The sequence below is a fragment of the Scyliorhinus torazame genome, chromosome 5 (genome assembly GCF_047496885.1).
Source record: "Scyliorhinus torazame isolate Kashiwa2021f chromosome 5, sScyTor2.1, whole genome shotgun sequence".
Classification (NCBI taxonomy): domain Eukaryota; kingdom Metazoa; phylum Chordata; class Chondrichthyes; order Carcharhiniformes; family Scyliorhinidae; genus Scyliorhinus; species Scyliorhinus torazame.
The window spans coordinates 102671048-102696264 of NC_092711.1; the positions used below are offsets into that span (position 1 = coordinate 102671048).

Consider the following 25217-nt stretch of genomic DNA (forward strand, 5'->3'; position numbering starts at 1 on the left):
AAACAAAATAATAATTGGGTCTGAATTTTTTTTTTAAAAAAAGGATTATTTGTAGCTTCCCCACCAATCAGTTTTTTCCATGATCCTGAAGTGACCTTATTTTTATCGGGAGTTAACTGAAGTATGTTCCTCACCTCTCATTATCTAAATTTCCATTTCCCATTTTTCTGTCCATCTGACCCAGTCCATGGCTTTCTCCCTCATTGTCTAAAACACATGAGCAACTTTTGTATAATCCTGGTGCATACATTTCAGTCTAAATCATTGATATATACCGGAAACTGTGGAGCCCCACTGGAAACAGACGTCCAGGCATCATTCAGTCCCAGATGTGACTAACAGCAGCAACAACAGCTGAATCCAAACCCTGCTGTTGCCTGCGAACTTGCTGATGTCTGTGCAGGTTGTTTGACCGAGTGAATCTCCTCACACACACCGATCAGTTAAACAGCCTCTCCCCAGTACCGCTCCCACATGTGGGAGACACAGTAGCACAGTGGTTAGCACTGTTGCTTCACAGCTCCAGGGTCCCAGGTTTGATTCCCGGCTTGGGTCACTATCTGTGCGGAGGCTGCGGGTTGTCCCCGTGTCTGCGTCGGTTTCCTCCGGGTGCTCCGGTTTCCCCCCACAGTCCAAAGGTGTGCAGATTAGATGGATTGGCCATGCTAAATTGCCCTCAGTGTCCAAAAAGGTGAGGTGGGGTTATGGGTTAGGTTGGAGGTATGGGTGTAAGTAAGGTGCTCTTTGCGAGGGCCGGTGCACTCGATGGGCCAAATGCCCTCCTTCTGCACTGTAAATGCTATGATTCGGTTTCCGTGTGAACTCGCTGGTGTTTCAGCAGATTCGGTTTACTTTTAAATCTCTTTTCACAGTCGCAACATTTAAAAGATTTCTGATCAGTGTGAACAAGTTGGTTTGATGTCAGGTGGGATGACTGAGTAAATTTCTTGTCACACACGGGTCAAGTGTACGGTCTCTCCCCAGTGTGAACTCGCTGGTGTTGCAGAAGCTGGGATGAAAAGGTGAATCCCTTCCCACACACGGAGCAGGTGAATGGCCTCTCCCCAGTGTGAGTGCGTTGGTGTCTCAGTAAATCATTTCTGCTTTTAAATCTCTTCTCACAGTCAGCACATTTAAACGGTCTCTGATCAGTATGAACAAGTTGGTGTGTCAGGAGGTTTGATGCCCGAGTGAATCCCTTCCCACACACCGAGCAGGTGAACGGCCTTTCCCCAGTGTGAATACGTCGATGAGTTTCCAATTCAGATGGGTAATTGAATCCCATCGCACAGTCCCCACATTTCCACGGTTTCTCCATGGTTATTGACAAGTTATCAGGTGACGGTGGGATGCAGATTTGAGGTCACTGTCAGATCAGCCGTGAAGTTATTAAATGGTGGAACAGGCTCACGGAGCTGAATGTCCAATTGCTGCTTCTTGATTCCTTTGGTGCGAATGTCCTTGTGTCTCTCCAACTTGGATCATCAGTTGAAGCCTGAGTACGGTGTCTCCCTGATGTAAATGCTGCAATTTAATTTCATGCAGTGTGATTGGTTAAAACTCACTTCCAGCTAACTGTGGAAAATTACTTTGATGTCTGTGTCTCGGTGCTTTTCCAATCACAGTGATTTTTGAATTTTTTTCCGATAGACAAAACAGACAAACATTTCTCCTTCCACGTTGAAAGGCCGATCCTGATGAATCAAGTGATTCTGTCAGATCTCGACATGATGTTTGCATCTGCAAATATTCTGTAAAAGGAGATTACATTGAATTTATGTGAATATATAAGACACAAACAGGCCATTCTGTCACAGATTCTGCTGCTGTCCATATTCGGCACACATCTCTGACTCCCACACCTATCCAATCTCAGCCTTTCAGCTGATTTTCAATTCCATTTTCTCTCATGTGCTTGTCCCGTTTCCATTTGAAAACATCTCAGCACTTTCTTCAACTCATTTCCATGGTAATTAAGAGTCAACCACATTGCTGTGGGTCTGGAGTTGTAGGCCAGACCAGGTAAGGATAGCAGATAAGGGCGGCATGGTAGCACAGTGATTAGCACTGTGGCTTCACAGCGCAGGGTCCCAGGTTCGATTCCTGCTTGGGTCACTGTATGTGCGGAGTCTGCACGTTCTCCCTGTGTCTGCGTGGGTTTCCTCCGGGTGCTCCGGTTTCCTCCCACAAGACCCGAAAGACGTGCTGTTAGGTAATTTGGACATTCGGACTTCTCCATCTGTGCACCCAAACAAGCGCCGGAATGTGCATGTGGAGCTGGGTGTTGTCAGTGTACATGTGAAAACTAACACGGTACTTTTGGATGATGTCATCTAGTGGCAGCATGTAGATGAGAAATAGGAGGAGCCGAGGATAGATGCTTGGGTAACTGGGTACAAGGAGAGTGGAGTGGAAAGGGAGGTTGGAAATGGGGGCCGTCCGTAATTTGCAAGGAAGGTGAGGTCAAGGGATGTTTTATTTCAGGAAGGGTGACTGATGTATTTAAAGGTGAGAGGGATAGTATGAGGAGAGAGAGAGAATCATAAACAATGTCAGCTAACATGAGGAAACTGAATGGGCAGCAGTTCTGTAGAAATAGAATCAGGGACAAGACAGGAGAGAAACTGTGATGTGAGTTCAGTGTTCATCGGGAGAGGCAACAGAGACAGTTTACCCAGTGGGAGGGTGAAAGAGAGGGCAGAGGCAGAGGCAGCTGATCAGAGTGTCTCAATCCCAGTGACAAAGAAGCTCCATGAATGATGAGGATGGAGGAGAAGGCCAGATAGAGCAAAAGGAACTGACTTGAGTTAGGGATGTTAAAAAGTTTCAACAGGACTTCCGGGTGCGGCGATGACCAGCTAGGTCGCACGTTTTGGCACCTCCCGTTTGAACGGACTTTTGGGCTCTTATTGGGAGCCCCAACGGCAATTTTTGACGGCTAAACCCATTGGGCGGTGAAACAGAAGGGAATCCCCCCGGATATACATGGAGAAAGGAGATAATAGTGGCCGGATTGCAGAGGATCCTCTGGAGCAGCGGCAAGGAAGGGAAGCACGAAGCAAGATGGCAGCGGAGGGAGGCCGTTTGGTATGGGGCCCGGAACAGCAAGAGTTCCTTCGGAGATGTGTTGAGGAGCTAAAGAAGGAGGTGCTGGCCCCGATGCTGCAGGCGATTGAGGGGCTAAAGGAGGCGCAGAAGACCCAAGAATTGGAGCTTTGTGGCGTGAAGGCAAAGGCTGCCGAAAATGAGGACGAAATACAGGGCCTGGTGGTGAAGACAGAGACACACGAGGCACTGCATAAGAGGTGTATGGAGAGGCTGGAAGCCCTGGAAAATAGCTCGAGGAGGAAGAACCTAAGAGTTTTGGGTCTTCCCGAAGGTGCAGAGGGAGCGGACGTCGGGGCATATGTGAGCACGATGCTTCATTCCTTAATGGGACCGGAGGCCCCGACGGGCGCCTTGGAAGTGGAGGGAGCATATCGAGTCCTTGCGAGAAGACCGAAGGCGGGAGAAATACCTCAAGCTATAGTGGTGAGGTTTCACCGCTATAAAGACAGGGAGATGGTCCTGAGATGGGCGAAAAAGACATGGAGCTGCAGGTGGGAGAATGCGGTGATCCGCGTGTACCAGGATTGGAGTGCGGAGGTGGCGAGAAGCAGGGCGAGTTTCAATCGGGCCAAGGCGGTGCTCCATAGAAAGAAAGTTAAATTTGGTATGCTGCAGCCGGCGAGACTGTGGGTTACACATCAAGGGAAACACCACTACTTCGAGACGGCAGAAGAGGCGTGGACATTCATTGAAGAGGAGAAGCTGGACTAGACTGGAGAGAGAAAGAACTTTTGTAATAAAGCAGTGGTGTGATTGCATGGGACTGGGAATCGGAAGGGGGGGGAAATTTTCTCTTTCCCCTCGATGGGGGGGGGGGGAGGATATGGTGAACTGTGGGCGCCGGTGGGGAAGGAGAGAGGGAGCTGTGCCATTAGCGGTGGGGCCGAGTGGGAAGCGCGGGCTTTGCTCCCGCGCTATGGTAATTGTGGCGGGAAAAGGGGGCGCAGGAAGGAGGGAGCCTTACACAATGGGAGGCTGAGGATAAATGGGGGAAGCCGAGGTCAGCCAGATTTTGCTGACTTCTGGAAGCAACATGGGGGGAGCAAACACGCTGGAGGGGGATCTAGCGGGGGGGGGGGGGGGTGGTAACTGGGTTGCTGATGTTAAGGGGAAGGGGGAGCTGCTACAGGATGGGATGGTCGGGACGGGAGGACACCGTTGGGGGACAAGTGGGTGCGTGGGAACCGGGTGAGGAGCTGGTTTAAAAAAGGGGATGGCTAGTCGACGAGGGGGGGCGGGGTCAAGAGCCCCCCAACCCGGTTGATCACGTGGAACGTGAGAGGGCTGAACGGGCCGATTAAGAGGGCAAGGGTACTTGCGCACCTAAAGAAATTAAAGGCAGATGTGGTCATGCTGCAGGAGACGCATCTGAAACTGGCGGATCAGGTCAGATTACGAAAAGAATGGGTGGGACAGGTATTTCACTTGGGCTTGGATGCGAAAAATAGAGGGGTGGCAATATTAGTGGGGAAACAGGTATTGTTTGAGGCGTGGACTATAGTGGCAGACAGTGGGGGTAGATACGTGATGGTGAGTAGCAGATTGCAAGGTGAGGCGGTGGTTCTGGTGAACGTATATGCCGCGAGCTGGGATGATGCCAACTTCATGAAGCGTATGCTGGGGCGTATCCCGGACCTGGAGGCGGGAAAGTTGGTAATGGGGGGAGACTTCAACACGGTGCTGGATCCATGGCTGGACCGGTCCAGGTCTAGGACCGGGAGGAGGCCGGCAGCGGCCAAGGTGCTTAAGGACTTCATGGAGCAGATGGGAGGAGTGGATCCCTGGAGATTTACTAGGCCTAGGAGTAAAGAGTTCTCCTTCTTCTCCCATGTCCACAAGGTGTATTCTCGGATAGACTTCTTTGTCCTGGGAAGGGCGCTGATCCCGAAGGTGGCCGGGACGGAGTACTCGGCTATAGCCATTTCGGACCATGCCCCACATTGGGTAGATCTGGAAGTAGGAGAGGAAAAGGAACAGCACCCACTGTGGAGATTAGATATGGGATTGTTGGTGGACGAGGGTGTGTGTGTAAGGGTAAGGAGATGTATCGAAAGGTATCTGGAGATGAATGACGACGGAGAGGTTCAGGTGGGAGTGGTCTGGGAAGCATTGAAGGCGGTGGTCAGAGGGGAACTGATCTCCATAAGGGCCCATAAGGGGAAACAAGAGAGCAAAGAGAGGGAGAGATTGTTGAGAGAAATTTTGAGGGTGGATAGGCAGTATGCAGTTGCTCCGGATGAAGGACTATACAGGGAAAGGCGAAGGTTGCACACGGAATTTGATTTGTTGACCACGGGTACGGCGGAGGCACAATGGAGGAAGGCACAGGGAGTGCAGTATGAGTACGGAGAGAAGGCGAGCCGGTTACTGGCCCAACAACTGAGGAAGAGGGGGTCGGCGAGGGAGATTGGAGGGGTTAGGGACGAGGAGGGTGAGATGTAACGGGGAGCGGAGAGGGTGAACCGGGTGTTTAAGGCATTTTATGAGAGGCTGTATAAGGCTCAGCCCCCGGAAGGGAAGGAGGGAATGATGCACTTCCTAGACCAGTTGGAATTCCCGAACGTTGAGGAGCAGGAGAGGACAGGACTGGGAGCACAGATGGAGGTGGAGGAGGTGGTAAAAGGGATTGGGAGCATGTAGGCAGGGAAGGCCCCGGGACCGGATGGGTTCCCGGTGGAATTTTATAGGAAATACGTGGACCTGCTGGCCCCGCTTCTGACGAGAACCTTTAATGAGGCCAGGGAAAGGGGGACGTTGCCCCCGACGATGTCGGAGGCGACAAAATCGCTGCTCTTGAAAAGGGACAAAGACCCGCTGCAGTGCGGGTCTTACAGGCCTATTTCCCTCCTGAATGTAGATGCCAAGCTTTTGGCCAAGGTGATGGCGACGAGGATGGAGGATTGTGTCCCGGGGGTGGTTCACGGGGATCAAACGGGGTTTCTTAAGGGGACACAATTGAACACTAACATACGGAGGCTGTTGGGTGTGATGATGTTGCCCCCGCCGGAGGGGGAGGTAGAGAAAGCATTTGAGAGTGGAGTGGGACTACCTGTGGGAATACTGAGGAGATTTGGATTTGGAGAGGGGTTTATTGGATGGGTTCAGCTTCTATACGGGGCCCCGGTGGCAAGTGTGACTACAAATAGGCAGAGATCTGACCACTTCCGTCTATACAGAGGGACAAGACAGGGATGTCCTCTGTCCCCGTTACTGTTTGCGTTGGCAATTGAGCCACTGGCCATAGCGCTGAGGGGCTCTAGGAAGTGGAGGGGAGTACTTAGGGGAGGAGAAGAGCACCGGGTGTCACTATACGCGGATGATTTGTTGTTGTATGTTCCCCCAGTGGAGGGGATGTCCGAGATCATGCAGACACTCAGGGAGTTTGGGGAATTTTCAGGATATAAATTGAATATGGGGAAGAGTGAGCTGTTTGTGATGCACCCTGGGGAACAGGGCAGGGGAATAGATGATTTACCGTTGAGGAGAGTAACAAGGGATTTTCGGTACCTAGGGATCCAGGTGGCCAGGAACTGGGGAACCTTGCATAAGCTTAATTTAGTAAGATTGGTGGAGCAGATGGAAGAAGACTTTAGGAGATGGGACATGGTGCCCCTGTCACTGGCGGGTAGGGTGCAGGCGGTTAAAATGGTGATCCTTCCGCGGTTTCTTTTTGTGTTCCAGTGCCTACCTGTGATGATTACAAAGGCCTTTTTCAAGAAAGTGGATAAGAGCATTATGAGTTTTGTGTGGGCTGCGAAGACCCCAAGAGTGAAGAGGGGGTTCCTGCAGCGTAGTAGGGATAGGGGGGACTGGCACTGCCGAGTTTAAGTGACTATTATTGGGCCGCCAACATGTCAATGGTATGCAAGTGGATGGGGGAAGGGGAGGGAGCGGCGTGGAAAAGACGAGAGATGGAGTCCTGTAGGGGAACCAGCCTAAAAGCATTAGCGACGGTGCCTTTACCGTTCTCCCCGAAGAAATACACCACAAGTCCAGTGGTGGTGGCAACACTGAAAATTTGGGGGCAGTGGAGACGACATAAGGGAGTGATGGGTGCCTCGGTGAGGTCCCCGATAAGGAACAACCACAGGTTCGTCCCGGGGAAGATAGATGGGGGATTTAAAGCTTGGCAGAGAGCAGGGATTGTGAAATTGAAGGATTTGTTCCTAGGCGGGACGTTTGCGAGTCTGGGAGCACTGACAGAAAAATATGGGTTGCCACCGGGGAATGCATTTCGATATATGCAACTGAGGGCTTTTGCGAGGCAACAGGTGAGGGAATTTCCGCGGCTCCCGGCGCAAGAGATTCAGGACAGAGTGATTTCGGGGGCATGGGTGGGGGATGGTAGGGTGTCAGATATATACAGAGAAATGAGAGACGAGGGGGAGACGAGGGTGGAGGAGCTGAAGGGAAAATGGGAAGAGGAGCTAGGGGAAGAGATTGAGGAGGGGCTGTGGGCAGATGCCTTAAGTAGGGTAAACTCTGCGTCCTCATGCGCCAGGCTCAGCCTGATACAATTCAAGGTTCTACATAGGGCGCACATGACTGGAGCAAGGTTAAGTAGATTTTTTGGAGTGGAGGATAGGTGCAGGAGATGCGCGGGAAGCCCAGCGAACCACACCCACATGTTTTGGTCATGCCCGGTCCTGCATGGGTTCTGGGTGGGGGTGGCGAATGTGCTTTCAAGGGTGGTGGGGGTCTGGGTCGAGCCAGGCTGGGGGTTGGCGATATTTGGGGTTGCGGACGAGCCGGGAGTGCAGGAGGCGAGAGAGGCTGATGTTTTAGCCTTTGCGTCCCTAGTAGCCCGGCGAAGGATATTACTTATGTGGAAAGAAGCTAAACCCCCAGGCGTGGAGGCCTGGATAAAGGACATGGCGGGGTATATAAAATTGGAGCGGATAAAATACGCACTAAGAGGTTCGGCTCAAGGGTTCACCAGGCGGTGGCAACCGTTCCTCAACTATCTCGCAGAACGATAAGGGAAATGGGAAAGGTAGCAGCAGCAACCCAGGGGGGAGGGGGGGAGGGGAGGGCCCATCCGGGCCCTCAGGGGTTTTGCACAGGTGTTTGTATATGAGTTATTTATATTGGTTTTTGTGACTTTATTATTTTGGATATTGGCTAGTTTTTATTTTTGTTGCTGGCAGTTGCAGTCTAGTTCATATATATATATATTTTTTTTTTTAAACGGTCATCATCATTATTTATATTGTTTTAAAGTTGCAAAAGGGAAAATTTTGTACTGTCTTTGTTTGACCGAAAAATTTGAATAAAAAATATTTTTTAAAAAAGTTTCAAGACTGTGAGTTTAACACAAACCTGATTTATTTGACTTTTATCCAGGACATTAGTATTTATAACTGAGCTGTAATTTATTCATATCAGAAGTGAAAGACCATAACGAATGTTTGCGATTTATGTTTAACAGAATAATCAAACTCCAGCAGTCACGTGTGAACTCGCTGGTGACTCAGCAGGTTGGATTTCTGAGTGAATCCCTTCCCGCACTTGGAGCAGGTGAACGGCTTCTCCCCTGTGTGAATTCGCTGGTGTACGCTGAGTTGGGACGATCGCCTGAACCCAGTCGCACAGTGAGAGCACCTAAACGGTCTCTCGTCAGTGTGAACATGTTGGTGGGACAGCAGGTCGCTGGAACTTTTATAGCATTTCCCACAGTCTGGACATTGAAAAGGTCTCTGCTCGTTGTGAACACGTTGATGGGACACCAGATTGCTGGAACTTTTACAGCACTTCCCGCAGTCTGGACATTTAAAAGGTCTCTCATCTGTGTGAACTTGCTGATGTGCCATGAGGTGGGATGACCGAGTGAATCCCTTCCCACAGTCAGAGCAGATGAATGGCTTCTCCCCGGTGTGTATACGCTGGTGTTCAGTGAGTTGGGATGACCATCTGAACCCAGTCGCACAGTGACTGCACCTGAACGGTTTGTCGTCGGTGTGAACACGTTTATGAAACATCAGTTCCCTGGAGCCTTTATAGCACTTCCCACAGTCTGGGCATTTAAATGGTCTCTCCTCACTGTGAACACGTTGATGGAACATCACTTCCTTTAAACTTTTATAGCACTTCCCACAGACTTGACATTTAAAAGGTCTCTCATCAGTGTGAACTCGCTGGTGTGTCTGCAGGGTAGACAACTGACTGAATCCCTTCCCACACTCGGAGCAAGTGAAAGGCCTCGCCCCAGTGTGAACTCGCTGGTGTCTCAGCAGATTGAATGACTGAGTAAATCTCATCCCACACTCCGAGCAGGTGAATTGCCTCTGTCCAGTGTGAACCTGCTGGTGTGTCAGCAGGTTGGATGACTGAGTGAATCTCTTCCCACATTTGGAGCAGGTGAATGGTCTCTCCCCAGTGTGAACTCGAAGGTGTGTCAGCAGGGTGGATGACTGCGTGAATGCCTTTCCACACTCAGAGCAGGTGAATGGCCTCTCCCTGGTGTTACTGTGTTGGTGAATCTCCAGCTCAGAGAGGTCACTGAATCCTCCCTCACAATCCCCACATTTCCACAGTTTCTCCCCAGTCTGACTGTACTTGTGTCTGGATGGGACAGTTGATTGGCTGAAGTCTCGTCCACACACAGAACAAGTGTACAGTTTCTCTCCACTGTGAACGGTGCTTTTCCCCTCCATGTTCAAGATTCAATGATATTCAGGTTACGATGGACGACAGATGTGACGTTTGGTTTCAGTTAATTGGCTGCAAATCCTCCCCTTCTAACATCCTGTGAAACTGATTTAAAACAGAAAAAAGGGAATGAGCGAGAACTCACAAAAACACAAAAGCTGGTTGTGAAATTGAGCTGAATGAATCTGGTCATTTGTGGGGCCGGCACTAGGGAAAAGTGACCATGCAAACTGCTGGATTGTCACAAAAAGCCAATGGTTCACTAATGTCCTTATGGGAATGGAACCTGCCACCCAGTGTGGATCTACAATGGACTTTGGCCGCTATGGATGAAGAGAGAGGTGAAAGAGACAGGGGCAAAGGAGAGAGATTTTATTATTTACAACTTGACCAGAGGTTTGAACCCTAAACTTCCACATGGAGGAGGACCAAATTCCCCTCCAACTCACACACCATCCTGACTTGTCTGCCATTCAGGACTGGATGAGTAGAAATTGCCTTCAATTAAATATTGGGAAGATGGGCGGCACGGCACAGTGGTTTGCACTGCTGCATCACAGCGCCAGTGACCCGAGTTCAATTCCAGCCTTGGGCGACTATCTGTGTGGAGTTTGCACTTTCTCCCTGTGTCTGCTGGGGTTTCCTCCGGGTGCTCTGGTTTCCTCCCACAGTCCAAAGATGTGCAGGTTAGGTGGATTGGCCATGATAAATTGCCTCTTCGTGTCCAGGGATGTGCAGGTTAGGTTTTAGGATTACAGGTATAGGGTGGACTGGATTGGAGAAGACACGATGGGCTAATTGGCCTCCTTCTGCACTGTAGGGATTCTATCTTCATCTCCGCAACATCCCCGGTTTAGCTCAGCTGGTTCGTGATGCAGAGTGAGTCCAACAGGAAACAGGATGGGTCCAATTCCTGCACCGGCTGTGGTTATTCCTGAAGGCCCCGCCTGCTTAACCTTTCCCCCCGCCTGAGGTGTGCTGATCCTCAGGTTAAATCAGCACCACTCAGCTCTCCCCCTCAAAATGGTAAGCAGCCTCTGGGACTGCGGCAACAGTATTTTACTTTGGGAATCATTCCATTACATCATAACAAATGAGCTCCACAGGAGGCGTGATCCAACCCCTGCAGCTCGCAATTGGTCCATCTCTCCTTCTGTGAGAAACGTCTGAAATAAAACAAAAACAAAATACTGCAGTTGCTGGAAATCTGAACTAAAAAGAGCAAATGCTGGAAATACTCAGCAGGTCAGGCAGTAATTTTGTAAAGAGGAAGTGAGCTGACGTTTCAGGGTGTGCAGAATGCTCAGGGACTAAAAATGGAGCAGAATGTGATGGTCAATATAAGCTCAGGAGAGGAAGAGAAAGACTCCAGCATATCGAAAATAATTCCTAATGATGAGAAGGTAAAGCTGGTAAATCAGCAGTAAATAGCTGGGGGATGGGCTACATCATCTGAATCATGCTAAGGGGAGAACGAGGCATCCATGGCTAATGAGAGAAGGGGTGATGGGAGGGTGAGCTGTGAGGAGGGTGCAGAGTTCCTTCAGTATAATTTGAACAAGTTGAGAGTGGGCAAATTAATGGGAGATGCAGTATAATTTGGAGGAATGAGAGGTTGTCCACTTTGATAGCAAAAATGAGAAGGCAGACTATTAGCTGGAATGGCCATGAAGTAGGTATCTAGGTTTACCAGAATGATTCCTGGGACGGTGGGGCAGGCTCGAAGGGTCTGTTTCTATTCATTTCCCCAACAACGATAGCAAGTGCGCATGCGCCTTGCTGCTCATTGCCCCCAATAAAAATGGTGACCGTGAACGGGGGCCGAACATGAGGCGCTGCTGCCCCGTTAGTCGTAAATGGACCCGATTTGTCCGCTGTTTTGGCTTTCTGTTTACACAACATGTTTACGAAAACTCCCGCCCAGCTGCCCGATCCATCGCACCCTCCACACCGACAATCTCACCTCATCATTTGTGCACTCGCCAGATCAGCGGCTCTTCATCGCCATTACCCGCACTGCGCATGCTTCACTCACGCCCTCGGCCCCGCCCCTAATTCCCTCCGATTGGTTGGAGGACCAGAAGCGCCCGCTCTGCCTTCCTGTCCGTTCCCTCTCTCCTATTGGTCATAAGCTGACGTCAATCATATCCCGGGCTTGAGAGCCAGAGCATGCGCAGTGTGGCTACTGGGGGGGGGGGGGGTGGGGGTGTGCATGTGTAGTGTCAAAAAATCTGGTGCATGCGCAGTATGATTAATGCCTGGGCCCTTGTTTGTCCCGGAGAAGCGGAGTCAGCTTCAGGCGGTGGGTGGGAGGATTTGGAAACACTTTGTGGATCCGCAAACCCTTCCCAATCATTGTCAGCTCCCTGGTTTGCAGCTGCGGGGCTTCTCCCTCCCGGGAACAGGCCCAGGTTAACGGGCACCATCCTGCTTCAGACACTGGAGGATGGTTCACATCAGAGGATGGGGGAGGGGGGATAATAAATAAGAGCTTACACTTTGCACTCAAATCAATGAGGACTCTGATCTCTGGCAAGGAAGGAAACCCTGGCAGGTGGGCGGGGAGGATTCACAAATACCCGCTGGAGGCCCCAAACCCCCAATAAGACCCATTGATGTTATTGTCAGTCTGCAGACAGGAGCTGGAGAACTGAACCCAGGCAGAGGAGAGGGAGGGAGAAAACTGGGAGTGGAGGAAAGAAATGGTGCAGATGGTGAGATGGATTTGGATTTTAGCCCAGGGAGGAGGGAGGGTGTGTGGGGCGGCGATTTGCAGCTTTGGGGGAACAAGAGAGGAAAAATTGTTGCAGAAAAAATTGAATTGTCTCTTCAAAGTTTCTATACTGGACTGACTGTGATGACTTTTGTAAACTCATTTTGCAGGATATTGGAAGTGGAGGATTTACAGACAGGAAATGCAGACTGAACTTCTCGTCAAGGTCTGATAGTCACTCGATTCATCAGGACCTAAATAACATTGGCTTTTGAATGTGGAAGGAGAAATGTTTCCGTGTTCTGTCTGTGCAAGAAAATTTCAAACATCGGTGTGACTGGAAAAGCACCAAAGCACACACACACCCGAGTGAGAGTGTTCCAGTGGACTGACTGTGGAAAGAGCTTTAAACAGCAGCACAGCCTGAAAAAACGTCACACCATTCACAGCCGGGCGAAAGTGTGCATGGGTTCTGTGTGTGAATGAAGCTTTAACTGATTGTGCAATCTGGAAAGACACAAGGATACCAGAACCATGGAAAAACCGTGGAAATGTGGGGACTGTGGGAAGGGATTCAATTATCCATCCCGGCTGGAAACACATCAACGCAGTCACAATGGGGCTAACAAAATGGAGAAACCATGGCAATGTGATGATTGTGGTAAAGGATTCAATTATCCATACCTGCTGGAATACCATCGACAGAGTCACACTGGAAAGAAGCCATTCATCTGTGCAGAGTGCGGGAAGGGATTCACTACCTCATCCCACCTGCTGTCACACCGGCGAATTCATACAGAGGAGAGGCCATTCAGCTGCTTTACCTGTGGAAAGAGGTTCTCATGTTCATCCAACCTCAATGCACATCAGCGAGTTCACACTGGGGGAAGTCGTTCACCTGTTCCTTGTGTGGGAAGAATTTCGCTGGTCCATCCGGTCTTTGGTCACACCAGCAAATTCACAGAGGGGTGAAGCCGTTCACTTGTTCTGTGTGTGGGAAGGGCTTCACTCTGTCATCCAACCTGCTGTCACACCAGCGAATTCACACTGAGGAGAGGCCATTCAGCTGCACTCCCTGTGGAAAGAGGTTCAGGTCTTCATCCAACCTCAGTGCGCACAAGCGGGTTCACACTGGAGAGAGGCCATTCACATGCTCCACGTGTGGGAATGAATTCACTAATTTATCCAGCCTCCAGTCACACCAGCGAATTCACACAGAGGAGAAGCCATTCATTTGCACGTACTGTGGAAAGAGTTTCAGGCAGTTATCAATCCTCACTGCACATCAGCGCACTCACACTGGAGAGAGACCATTCACTTGCTCCGAGTGTGGGAAGGGATTTACACAGTCTGGCAGCCTGCATTTACACAAGCGCACTCACACCGGGGAAAGGCCGTTCACCTGCTCTGAGTGTGGGAAGGGATACACTCGGTCATCCCACCTGCTGACACACCAGCGAGTTCACAACTGTTTGCAGGGTTTGGATTCTGCTGTTAATCACATCCAGGATTGATAATCTGACAATATTTGTTTTGTTTCTGCTGACATTAACAATCCCTACAAATGGCAGGAGTTTAATATTCTGGATCTGTCACTGATTTTCAGGGCTGCAATGTTCCTTTTGAAGAGCACCATCTGTGATTTTTCGCAGGAACTTGTTGATAATAATTTTATGAATTTTTCCTTCAACCCAAAATGGATCTTTCGTGCAAATTTTACAATTCACTGTGTCTAGGTAAAAGGTAAAGTTGCCATAGCTGACTGGTGGTGATTTAACCCACCGATCATGACACCTCAAGCCAAGGGCAAGGTTGAGAAGGCGGACCTTCATGAATAACCACAGCTCGTATGGGAACTGAACCTGCAATGCTGGCCTGCTCTGCTTTATAGACCAGTTGTCTCGCCAAGTGAGCTCAACAGATCATTAATTACATAAAAAGAAAGGAAATAAAAGAAAATACATAATAGGGCAACACAAGATACACAATGTAACTACATAAACACCGGCATCGGGTGAAGCATACAGGGGTGTAGTGTTAATCAGATCAGTCCATAAGAGGATCCCTTAGGAGTCTGGTGACAGTGGGGAAGAAGCTGTTTTTGAGTCTGTTCATGCGTGTTCTCAGACTTTTGTATCTCCTGCCCGATGGGAGAAGTTGGAAAAGTGAGTAAGCTGGGAGAGAGGGATCTTGACTGACTTTTAAAAAAAAACATTTAGAGTACCCAATTATTTTCTTTTCCAATTAAGGGGCAATTTAACGTGGCCAATCCAGCTACCCTGCACATCTTTAGAACATAGAACATAGAACATAACAGCGCAGTACAGGCCCTTCGGCCCTCGATGTTGCGCCGACCTGTGAAACCACTCTAAAGCCCATCTACACTATTCCCTTATCGTCCATATGTCTATCCAATGACATTCTGTGCTGTGGGGGTGAGACCCACGCTGACACGAGGAGAATGTGCAAACTCCACACGGACAGTGACCCGGGGCCAGATTGAAGAACTTGACTGATTATCTTAAATTGATTGTTAGTGTTGCTATTAGCACACTCGGGATTGTTCAGCAAGTGCTGCCTGTTTTATTACACTTCTGGTAGTATGTTATGTTATACTACTGAATGTAATATATGTTACTCAATACTGTTGTTGATGAGGTTTTCTGAATCTTGATGAGAAAGACTCGAAGTCATCCAGTAATAACAAAAGATTTATTGAGTAACTAAAACAATAATTTTGTGTGTTCTTTACTTTAATATTAATACTAGCGATAAGGTTAACAAGATCTAAATACAGTAACTATGTTTATCTGCACTAACACGCTGATCTAATCTACATTCCTGTCTTGGTCACAACACTCCCAAAAGAAAGAGAGGAGCAGAATAAGCTTGCTTTTATACCCCTGTTAGTGCTGCCCTCTAGTGATCATCTGATTCTACTAATTACACATTAACCCCTCATGTACATGCACATACAGAGATCACTACACTGCCCTATTGTGGATTTGTGGGATAATGTTCACGGTTTTATATTCAGGTCCAGGGATAATGTTCACTGTTTTAGTTTAAGCTCTGGATTTGTTAGATTGGTGACTGATTTTCTGTGATGGAATGGTGTATCAGGATGGGAGTAAACTTGCTCAGGGACAGCGATGGGAGGAGACCTAGATAAAATAAACCCGAAATAATGGTGATTACAATGCCATGTTAGTAAACTTTGGTCAATATTTTACCAGAATCATTTGTCGCCCTGTCTGCTGATTTAACATCAATTAGAATGAACTCAGCAGCCCGGCTAACCAAGCAGCCTGGCCACCACCTCTCAACTCCTCACAGCCCGTTTGAGTTCAAACGCCTCTGATTAACGTCTACCAAATGGTCTAAGCACAAAAAGCCCATCGTGTTGCAATGTCCTTTGTTTCAAGGATATTGATGTCTCCAAACAGGAACTTATCTGAACTGAACCTCGCCATGAAGGAAATGCCCTCTGGACTTTGACCTCTTGGACTTTGGAAATCACATGAACTAATTTGTTTCTGTTTGGTTCTTTTACTGTTGCCCAATGTTGTAAACTCTTTACTCTCCCCCTTTACTGTGTACATGTGTGTGTGTGCGTGTGCTCAATAGCATGTGTATGTGTGTGCATGTATGTGAAGTTGTGAACACCCCCTCCCCCAATCCCCACCCAGTTTGAATGTGAATAAACTATACCTTCTCAGTATACAAAAGAAAAATAATCGTTTGTCAATTTTGCTTGATGAATTGTTGTAAGTGCTGTGTTGGATTGTTAAAGACATCTCAGCTTGACCATGAACCCAGTCCTGATGAGTGAGGTGAGTTTCAGACCAATACGGGACTGGAGGACTAAGAGGGAGAGTCTGGCCCGAACCTCAATATTTGTTAATGCAATGGATTCACTCTGGACAGACAGCAGAGATTAATTGAGGGAATAACACAGTGTAGTGAGAAAGGAGATTCAATGCATGTTGTGTGGATGGATTGTCAAAAGGTATTTGATAAGGTGCTGGCCTGCTGGTGAAATTAAAGCTCACGGTATTAAAGGGAGTGGGGCAACTTTAGTAAATTGGATAAAGGACAGAAAACAGAGGGTAGTTGTTAATAGATGTTCTGCAGTCTAGAAGGAAGTAAACAGTGGTGTTCCCCACAGTCAGTGTTGGGAACATTGTTCTTCTCAATATGGATAACTGATCTGGGTTTGAGTATATGAGGCATAAGATCAAAATCTCCAGAAGGCATGGCACAGTGGTTAGCATCACTGTTTCACAGCGCCAGGGACCCAGGTTCAATTCTATACTTTGGGTGGAGTTTGTATGTTTATATCACCTCAGAAGATGAACACGGGCCTCGACCAACAGAGTACCCTTCATCGTCCAATACTTCCGCGGAGCGGAGAAACTACAACATCTTCTTCGCAGCCTTCAACACGTCATCGATGAAGATGAATATCTTGCCAAGGCCATCTCCACACTGCCACTACTTGCCTTCAAACAACCATGCAACCTCAAACAGACCATTGTTTGCAGCTAAGTACCCAGCCTTCTGGAGAACAGCGACCACAGCACCACACACCCTGCCATGGCAACCTCTGCAAGACGTGCCAGATCATCGACATGGGTACCACCATTACACATGAGAAAACCACCCACCAGATACATACTCGTGCGACTCAGCCAACATTCTCGACCTCATACATTGCAGGAAAGGATGTCCCGAAGCATGGTACATTTGCGAGACTATGTAGACACTGCGACAATGGATGAACGGTCATTGCGCAACAATCATCAGGCAGGAATGTTCTCTTCAAGTCAGGGAACACTTCAGCAGTCAAGGGTATTCAGCCTCTGATCTTCGGGTAAACGTGCTCCAAGGCGGCCTTCAGGACGCACAGCAATGCAGAATTGCGAAACAGAAACTTATAACCAAGTTCCACACACATGAGTACGGCCTCAACCGGGACCTTGGATTCATGTCGCATCACATTCACCCCCCACCATCTGGCCTGGGCTTGCGAAATCCTACCAATGGTCCTGGCTTGAGACAATTCTCACCTCTTTAACCTGTGATTATCCCTCGCTCCAGTTGCTCTGTCTGGACCTGCAAAGACTAGCATTCAAAGCATCATTGAATTTGTCTATATATGTGGTTATGTAATCCACCTCTTCATTCACCTGAGGAAGGAGCTGCGCTCTGAAAGCTAGTAATTCAAATCAAACCTGTTGAACTTTAACCTGGTGTTGTAAGACTTCTTACTGTGGCAGGGAGGATGCTCAGGTTTGTTGAAGGTAATAGAGAAACTGATCATGAGCCTGTCGAGCAGCAATGAGGGGCGAGACCCCAGTGAGCTGCACCGTCTACATTTACTGACCTACTGTGAGATGAAATGACCTGAAATAAAAGCAATATATTGCAGATGGTGGAAATCTGAAAGGAAAACAGAAGCTGCTGTACAAATGAGCAGGTCTAGCAGCATCTGTGGAGAAAGAAACAGTTGACATATTGAGCCCAAGCTGACTTTTTGTAACTGAAGAGTGGCAGAACTATAATGGGTTTATTGCTGTTAGAAAAGGGGCGAGGGTCAAGTGGACCAAAAGGGGAGGTCAGGAATAGGTTAGTGGGCAGGAGAGATTAAAGAATAAAGATATAATCAAAGGGAAGGCAATGAAAGTCCACCACCATCGATACACAGTGGCAGCAGTATTTACAAGATGCACTGCAGGAATTTATCAAGGCTCCTTTGGCAGCACTTTCCAAACCCATGATCGCTACTATTTAGAAAGAAAAGGTCAACAGACATCTGGGAACACCACCACCTGGAAGATTCCCTCCAAGTCATTCACCATCCTGATTTGGAAATGTATCGTTGGCCCGTCACTGTCGCTGGGTCAAATCCTGGGTCTCCCGCCCTAACCATACTCATGGACTGCAGCAGTTGATGAAGACAATAAATACGGGCTGAGTCAGCATTGCACACATCTCTTGAATTAATTTAAAAATAAAGAAATTAAAGATGTTACGGCTGAATAACGGAAAAGGTTAATTCTACAGATGAGTCATATTGGATTCAAAACATTAACTCTGTTATCTCTCCTCAGATGCTGCCAGACCTGCTGACATTTTACAGCCTATTTTGTCTATATTTAACTCAACCCTTGATATCTGTTTAGTGCACTGGTCAAACACAGGGGTGAGTGTGCCTGAGAAGTATCCAGTTGGAAAACCTTTTCCATTCACCTCCTGCATCACTGGTAGCACAGTAGTTAACACAGTTGCTTCACAGCTCCAGGATCCCAGTTTGATTCCTGGCTTGGGTCACTGTGCGGAGTTTGCACTTTCTCCCCGTGTCAGTGTGGGTTTCCTCCAGGTGCTCCGGTTTCCTCCCACAGTCCAAAGATGTGCAGGGTAGGTGGATTGGCCATGAAAATTGCTGCTAGTGTCCAAAAGAGGTTAGGTGAGGTTACGGGGATAGGCTGAAAGTGTGGGTTTAGGTAGGTTGCTCTTTCCAAGGGCTGGTACAGACACGATGGGCCGAATGGCCTCCTTCTACACTCTAAATTCTATGATTTGATGATCCTATGATACAGCAGATATAAATTGTTCTGGTTCAGACAGCAGATATACATTGTATACAGGGTGACACAGTTGTTAGGACTGCTGCCTCACAGCGGCACGGACCCATGTTCGATTCCAGCCTTGGGTAATGATATCTGCGTGGAGTTTTCACTTTCTCCCTGTGTGTGAATGGGTTTCCTCGAGGTGCTCCGGTTTCCTCCCACAGTGAAAAGATATGAGGTTAGGTGGATTGGCCACGCCAAATTGCCACATCCAAAGATGTGTAAGTTACGTTACGGATTTAAGTGGGTGACGTCGGGGAGTGGGCCTGAAGGGCGCTCTTCCGGAGGGTCAGTGCAGACTCGATGAACCTCATGGCCTCATTCTGTACTTTAAAGATTCTATGATTGTTCTGAATCAGAAAGCAGAGCTGTGGGAATAATTGGATACATCCTCCAAAAAGCCAGTGCAGGCAGGACGGCAATGAATTCCATCTGTGCTGTATAATTCTATAAAACCGTGATTATTCAGTGTTCAGATGGAGAGAGAACGCAAAAAGAACCAGTGACACTGTATTTAAATGGTTAACGTCCTCAATCTTTAGAGAGGCAAAGTGCTGTGGATCCTGCCAGTGAACATGATAAAAATATCAAAATTATGAGTCGGTCATTCGGCCCATGAAGTCTGCTCCTTTGTTAAATACTTTGGTGACTGATCTGATTGTCGTATTAACCTTACTTTGCTCCACCACCCACCTCCCCCAGCTGAAAACCTTGTAGATCAAAAACCTGTTTATCTCAGTTTTGAGCATATTCAATGACACAGCCTCCCTTCTTCATTGACTAATGACCATCTGAGAGAAGAAATCTCGACTCCTCTCAGTGTTAAGTGGGACTCCTGATTTTTAAACCGTGGTCCCTAGTTCTAGCTTCCCCCACAAGATGAATAATCTACTCAGCTTCTCTTGACCTGTCACGTGCTCTAAGGAACTTATATGTTTCAAATGATCACATATCATTCTCCTAATTTTAAACAAATTACGGGATGTGGACATTCCTGGACAGGCCAGCATTTATTCACCTTGGTGAACTGCCTTCTTGAACCACTGCAGTCCTTGAGGTGTAGGTATGCCCACAGTACAGTTAGGGAGGAATCCCAGGATTTTGACCCAGCAATTGTTAAGGAAAAGTGATATGAATTAATTATTAAATTGCCAAGTCAGACTGGTGAGTGACTTGAAGGGGAATGTCCAGGTGGTGGTGTTTCTAGGACACTGACCTGAAGAATCCCGTATGAAGTCTTACAACACCAGGTTAAAGTCCAACAGGTTTGTTTCGATGTCACTAGCTTTTGGAGCGCTGCTCCTTCCTCAGGTGAATGAAGAGGTCTGTTCCAGAAACACATATATAGACAAATTAAAAGCTGCCAGACAATGCTTGGAATGCGAGCATTCACAGGTGATTAAATCTTTACAGATCCAGAGATGGGTAACCTCAAGTTAAAGAGGTGTGAATTGTGTCAAGCCGGGACAGTTGGTAGGATTTCGCAGGCCAGATGGTGGGGGACGGATGTAATGCGACATGAATCCCAGGTCCTGGTTGAGGCCGCACTCGTGTGCGGAACTTGGCTATAACTTTCTGCGCGGCAATTCTGCGTTGTCGTGCGTCCTGAAGGCCGCCTTGGAGAACGCTTACCCGGGGATCAGAGACTGAATGCCCTTGATTGCTGAAGTGTACCCCGACTGGAAGGGAACATTCCTGCCTGGTGATTGTCGCGCGATGTCTGTTCATTCGTTGTCGCAGCGTCTGCATGGTCTCGCCAATGTACCACGCTTCGGGACATCCTTTCCTGCAGTGAAGAATCCCTGCAGTGATGTCCTGGAGTTGAGCTGATTGACCTCCAACCACCACAACCATCTTTCTTTGTGCCAGCTGTGACTCCAACCAGCAAAGAGTTTTTCCTCCTTCCCATTATCTCCAGTTTTGCTGGGCTCCTTGATGCCACACTCGGTCAAATACTGCCTTGATGTCAACCTGACACTTGTGACTTTTTAAATCTCCTTTTCCAGGTCATTAGGGAATTTGAAGAGTGCCAGATTGTTCTCTGATTCCAGTGCTTCTGAAACTTTTCCTGTGTAGGCTCCAAGTTTGAAAACAGTAAAATTGTTTCAGAGGTAAGAATTATTGAGCATTTGTCTTCCATTTAGAGCTTTTAGTGTTATGCTCTGGTTTCATGTCTCTGGGACTGGTTTGGCTCCTGCACTGTGGATCTGAATCCATGTCTGTCGATTGTTCAGTTTTAACTCTGCCCTCCCCAGTCATCTCTCTGCCATTGTCCAACTTCTTCTGAACTGATGATGGGTATATTTTAAGCATGTTTGGTATTTTACCATTATTTCCACCAACTGAGTCTATATAAGGTTGCCACAGTTTGTAGAGAGGGACTGATGTTTGTAGAAGGGACTGATGTTAATGACACACATCTCCCAATATTTAAATCCAGTACCGGATATGAGACAAGTCATATTCAAGTGTGTTCAAGGGGATCTTATAGCTGATGATGTTCACATACTTCTGAAATGAAAATGAAATGAAAATCGCTTATTGTCACAAGTATGCTCCAAATGAAGTTACTGTGAAAAGCCTCTAGTCGCCACATTCCGGCGCCTGTTCGGGGAGGCTGGTACGGGAATTGAACCGTGCTGCTGGCCTGCCTTGGTCTGCTTTCACCAGCTGCCCTGGTTCTTCTAGATGGTGGAGTTTGGAAAATTCTGTTGAAGTTCTGGTTGGATTTTAGGTATATGAAATCTCTCTCCTTTGCCTCCTGTCTCTCCCAATCCTGTCTCCCTTTTTATCTCTCTCTCTCTCTCTCTGTTTACCCATTAAGTACAGGGTCTTGTGTAGACCTAGTCAGGGTGGCAGGATCCCTGAAAGACAATACTGAACCAGTTGGGTTTTTATGACAATCCAGCTGTTTTCATGGTCACTTTTTCCCAGTGCCGGCCCCACAAATGACCAGATTCATCCAACTCAATTTCACAACCTGCCTTTGTGTTTTTCCGAGTTCTCTCTCACTCCCTAATTTCTGTTTTAAATCAATTTTACAGGTAATTAGAAGGGGAGGATTTGCAGTTGGGAAACTGAAACCAAGTATCACACCATTGAAACTGACGATCATCCGATTTATCGTAACCGGAATAGAACATTGAACATGGAAAGAAAAGTTCCTATTCACAGGGGAGAGAAACCGGACACGTGTTCTGTGTGTGGACGAGTCTTTAAGCAATCATCTGGCCTGTCGAGACATAAATGCAGTCACAACAGGGAGAAACGATGGAAATGTGGGGACTGTGGGAAGGATTTTGATTATCCAGTTAGGTTGGAAACTCACCGGCGCAGTCACACTGGGGAGAAGCCATTCACCTGCTCCAAATGCGGGAAGGGATTCAGTCAGTCATCCGCTATGCTGGCTCATCAGCGCAGTCACACTGGAGAGAGGCCGTTCACTTGTGCAATATGTGCGAAGAGATTCATTCAGTCATCCCACTTGCTGACACACCAGAGAGTTCACACTGGGGAGAAGCCGTTCATCTGCTCCGAATGTGGGAGAGGATTCACTCAGTCATCCCACCTGCAAAAACACCAGCATAGTCACACTTGGGAGAGACCATTTACCAGCTCTGACTGTGGGAAGGGATTCACACAGTCAACCCACCTGCAGAAACACCAGCGCATTCACACTGGGGAGAGACTTTTCACCTGCTCTGACTGTGGAAAGGGATTCACTCAGTCATCTGACTTGCTGTTACACCAGAGAATTCACTCTGGGGAGAGACCTTTCGCTTGCTCCAAGTGTGGTAAGGGATTTACTCAGTCATCCCACCTGCAGACACACCAGCGAGTTCACACTGATGAGAGACCGTTTAGATGTCTTGATTGTGGGCAATTATATAAAGGTTCCGGGGAACTGATGCACCATCAACGTGTTCACACAGATGAGAAACCGTTCAAATGCTCTGACTGCGGAACTGGGTTCAAGCAATCATCTGTCCTCATTGTACATCAGCGAATTCACACCGGGGAGAGGCCGTTCACCTGTTCTGACTGTGGGAAGGGATTTAGTCAGTCATCCGACCTGCTGACACACCAGCGCATTCACACTGGGGAGAGACCGTTCACGTGCCCCGAGTGTGGGAAGGGATTCATTAATTCAACCAACCTGCTGAGACACCAGAAAGTTCACATTAGAAAGAGGCCGAGTGTGGGAAGGGATTCACTCGGTCATCCAACCTGTTGACAATCCAGCGAGTTCACACTGCGGACAGTCTGTCGTATCCTCTGAGTGAGGGAAGGCAGTCACTCAACCATCCTGCGGGTTCACACTGACCGGAGACCTTTTAAAAGGCCAGGATCCAGGAATTGCTGAATAAGTTGTGAGGAACTGATGTCCCATCAACATATTCACACTGATAGGTGTTCTCACGGTGGGACCGGGTTTACTATTTATATTTATTCACTGTACACCACAAATTTACACTGGGGAGAAGTTGTGCACCTGGTGTGAATGTGGGAATGAATTTGCTTATTTCTCCCATGTCCAGAGTCACCAGTGAGTTACAACTAACTACAGTGCTTTGACTTCGCTGTTGATCGCATCCAAGACTGAACTGGGGTCTGTTTTTGCTGATGGTAATGAACTCCAGCCCAGTTATAGTTAATATTCTGGATAAAAGTCGAATAAATCAGTTTTGTGTTAAATTTTTAATGTCTCTAATTTAAGTTCATTTCTTCTGAAGTTTTCTTGCTCTCCCCCGTCTCCTCCATCCTCAACAAGTGCGAGGAGCTCATGGAGCTTCTTTGTCACTGAAATTGAGACAATCTGATCAGCTGCCTCAGTTGCTTCCGTCCCTCCCACTAACCCACCAGCTCAAGCTGCCTCTCAGGATACCTTTTTATGAGCTCTGAAACCCGTATATTTCTGTCTTTCTTTCCCATCCCCCCCCCCCATGTCCTCTCGCTGCTCATTTTGCCCATGAGACTCACCTCCTGCTCCATGGACTATATTCTCACTGAACTACATACCATTTTTCTTTAATTAATATTTTTATTCAATTTTAACAAATTTTCAACAAACCCCCACCCTTACAGAAAAAAGAAAAGCAGGAAACACACAGATCAACATCGTACACTCCACGTACACCGCAAATTCCCCCACTGTACAACCCCCCCCCCCCATGAAACAATAATAAACACATACCCGGACCCCCCCCCCTCGCCCCAATTTCTCCCTGGATTGCTGCTGCTGCTGCTGATCTCTGCCTAACGTTCCACCAGAAAGTCTAGGAACGGTTGCCACCGCCTGAAGAACCCTTGCACAGACCCTCGCAAGGCAAACTTTACCCTCTCCAATCCAATGAACCATGCCATGTCGCTGATCCAAGTTTCCACGCCTGGGGGCTTTGCATCCTTCCACTAGCAGAATCCTCCGCCGGGCTACCAGGGACGCAAAGGCCAGAATACCGTCCTCTTTCGCCTCCTGCACTCCCGGGTCATCCGATACCCCAAATATTGCTAACACCCAGCTCAGCCTGACCCGGGTATTCACCACCTTGGACATAGTCCTCGCAAAGCCCCTCCAAAACCCCTCCAGCACCAATACATAAGGGCGTGATTTGCTGGGCTCCCCGAGCACCTCACACACCTGTCCTCCACTCCAAAAAACCTACTCAACCTCGCCCCTGTCATATGCGCTCTGTGCAGAACCTTAAATTGTACCAGGCTAAGCCTGGCGCAAGAGGAAGAATTAACCGTACCCAGGGCATCAGCCCACAGTCCCTCATCTATCTCCTCCCCAAGCTCCTCCTCCCACTTGCCTTTTAGCTCCTCCACCGAGGCCTCCTCCTCTTACTGCATCTCCTGGTAGATCGCTGAGACCTTGCCTTCTCCAACCCACACCCCCAAGATCACCCTGTCCTGAATCTTACACGCTGGAAGCGGCGGAAATTCCCTCACCTGCCGTCTCACAAACACCCTCACCTGCATGTACCTAAAGGCACTTCCCGGGGGCAGCCCAAATTTCTCCTCTAGGGCCCCAAGACTCGCAAACGTCCCATCAATCAACAGGTCCCCCATCCTTTTCATTCCTGCCCGATGCCAGCTCAGAAACCCCCCATCCATTC

At 48.2% G+C, this 25217-nt stretch overlaps 3 protein-coding genes and 1 long non-coding RNA gene across 6 annotated transcripts in view; 3 read left to right on the top strand and 1 right to left on the bottom strand.

The window, feature by feature from the left end:
- LOC140419278 (uncharacterized) overlaps positions 1 to 25217 on the top strand; it is a 194362-nt gene that overhangs the window by 130635 nt on the left and 38510 nt on the right. The gene's annotated exons all lie outside the window — the stretch shown is intronic.
- On the bottom strand, positions 8416 to 11793 carry LOC140419256 (uncharacterized). 3 transcript variants are annotated; one of them, XM_072503087.1, is made up of 3 exons: positions 11720 to 11793; positions 10840 to 10922; positions 8416 to 9861 (listed from the first exon to the last, which is right to left on the bottom strand). In XM_072503087.1, exon 3 carries the CDS (start codon positions 9759 to 9761, stop codon positions 8556 to 8558), a length of 1206 nt encoding a protein of 401 aa, XP_072359188.1. In that variant the 5' UTR covers positions 9762 to 9861; positions 10840 to 10922; positions 11720 to 11793; the 3' UTR covers positions 8416 to 8555. The 3 variants fall into 3 exon arrangements, with proteins under 3 accessions (XP_072359188.1, XP_072359185.1, XP_072359186.1); XM_072503084.1 differs by having other exon boundaries at positions 8416 to 10922; XM_072503085.1 differs by lacking the exon at positions 10840 to 10922 and having other exon boundaries at positions 11720 to 11783.
- On the top strand, positions 12014 to 17717 carry LOC140419258 (uncharacterized). Its single transcript, XM_072503089.1, is given in 3 exon segments — positions 12014 to 12470; positions 12640 to 13352; positions 13355 to 17717. Coding segments are annotated over 2 exon segments (978 nt in total). The 5' UTR covers positions 12014 to 12470; positions 12640 to 13003; the 3' UTR covers positions 13984 to 17717.
- On the top strand, positions 20060 to 23796 carry LOC140419257 (uncharacterized). The gene is made up of 2 exons (XM_072503088.1): positions 20060 to 21212; positions 22146 to 23796. The coding sequence occupies exon 2, from the start codon at positions 22250 to 22252 to the stop codon at positions 23333 to 23335; it is 1086 nt and encodes a 361-aa protein (XP_072359189.1). The 5' UTR covers positions 20060 to 21212; positions 22146 to 22249; the 3' UTR covers positions 23336 to 23796.

Bases quoted from the DNA above. Each gene is read 5' to 3' on its own strand.
- LOC140419257 (XM_072503088.1), top strand. From the start codon at position 22,250: ATGGAAAGAAAAGTTCCTATTCACAGGGGAGAGAAACCGGACACGTGT.
- LOC140419256 (XM_072503087.1), bottom strand. From the start codon at position 9,761: ATGGAGGGGAAAAGCACCGTTCACAGTGGAGAGAAACTGTACACTTGT.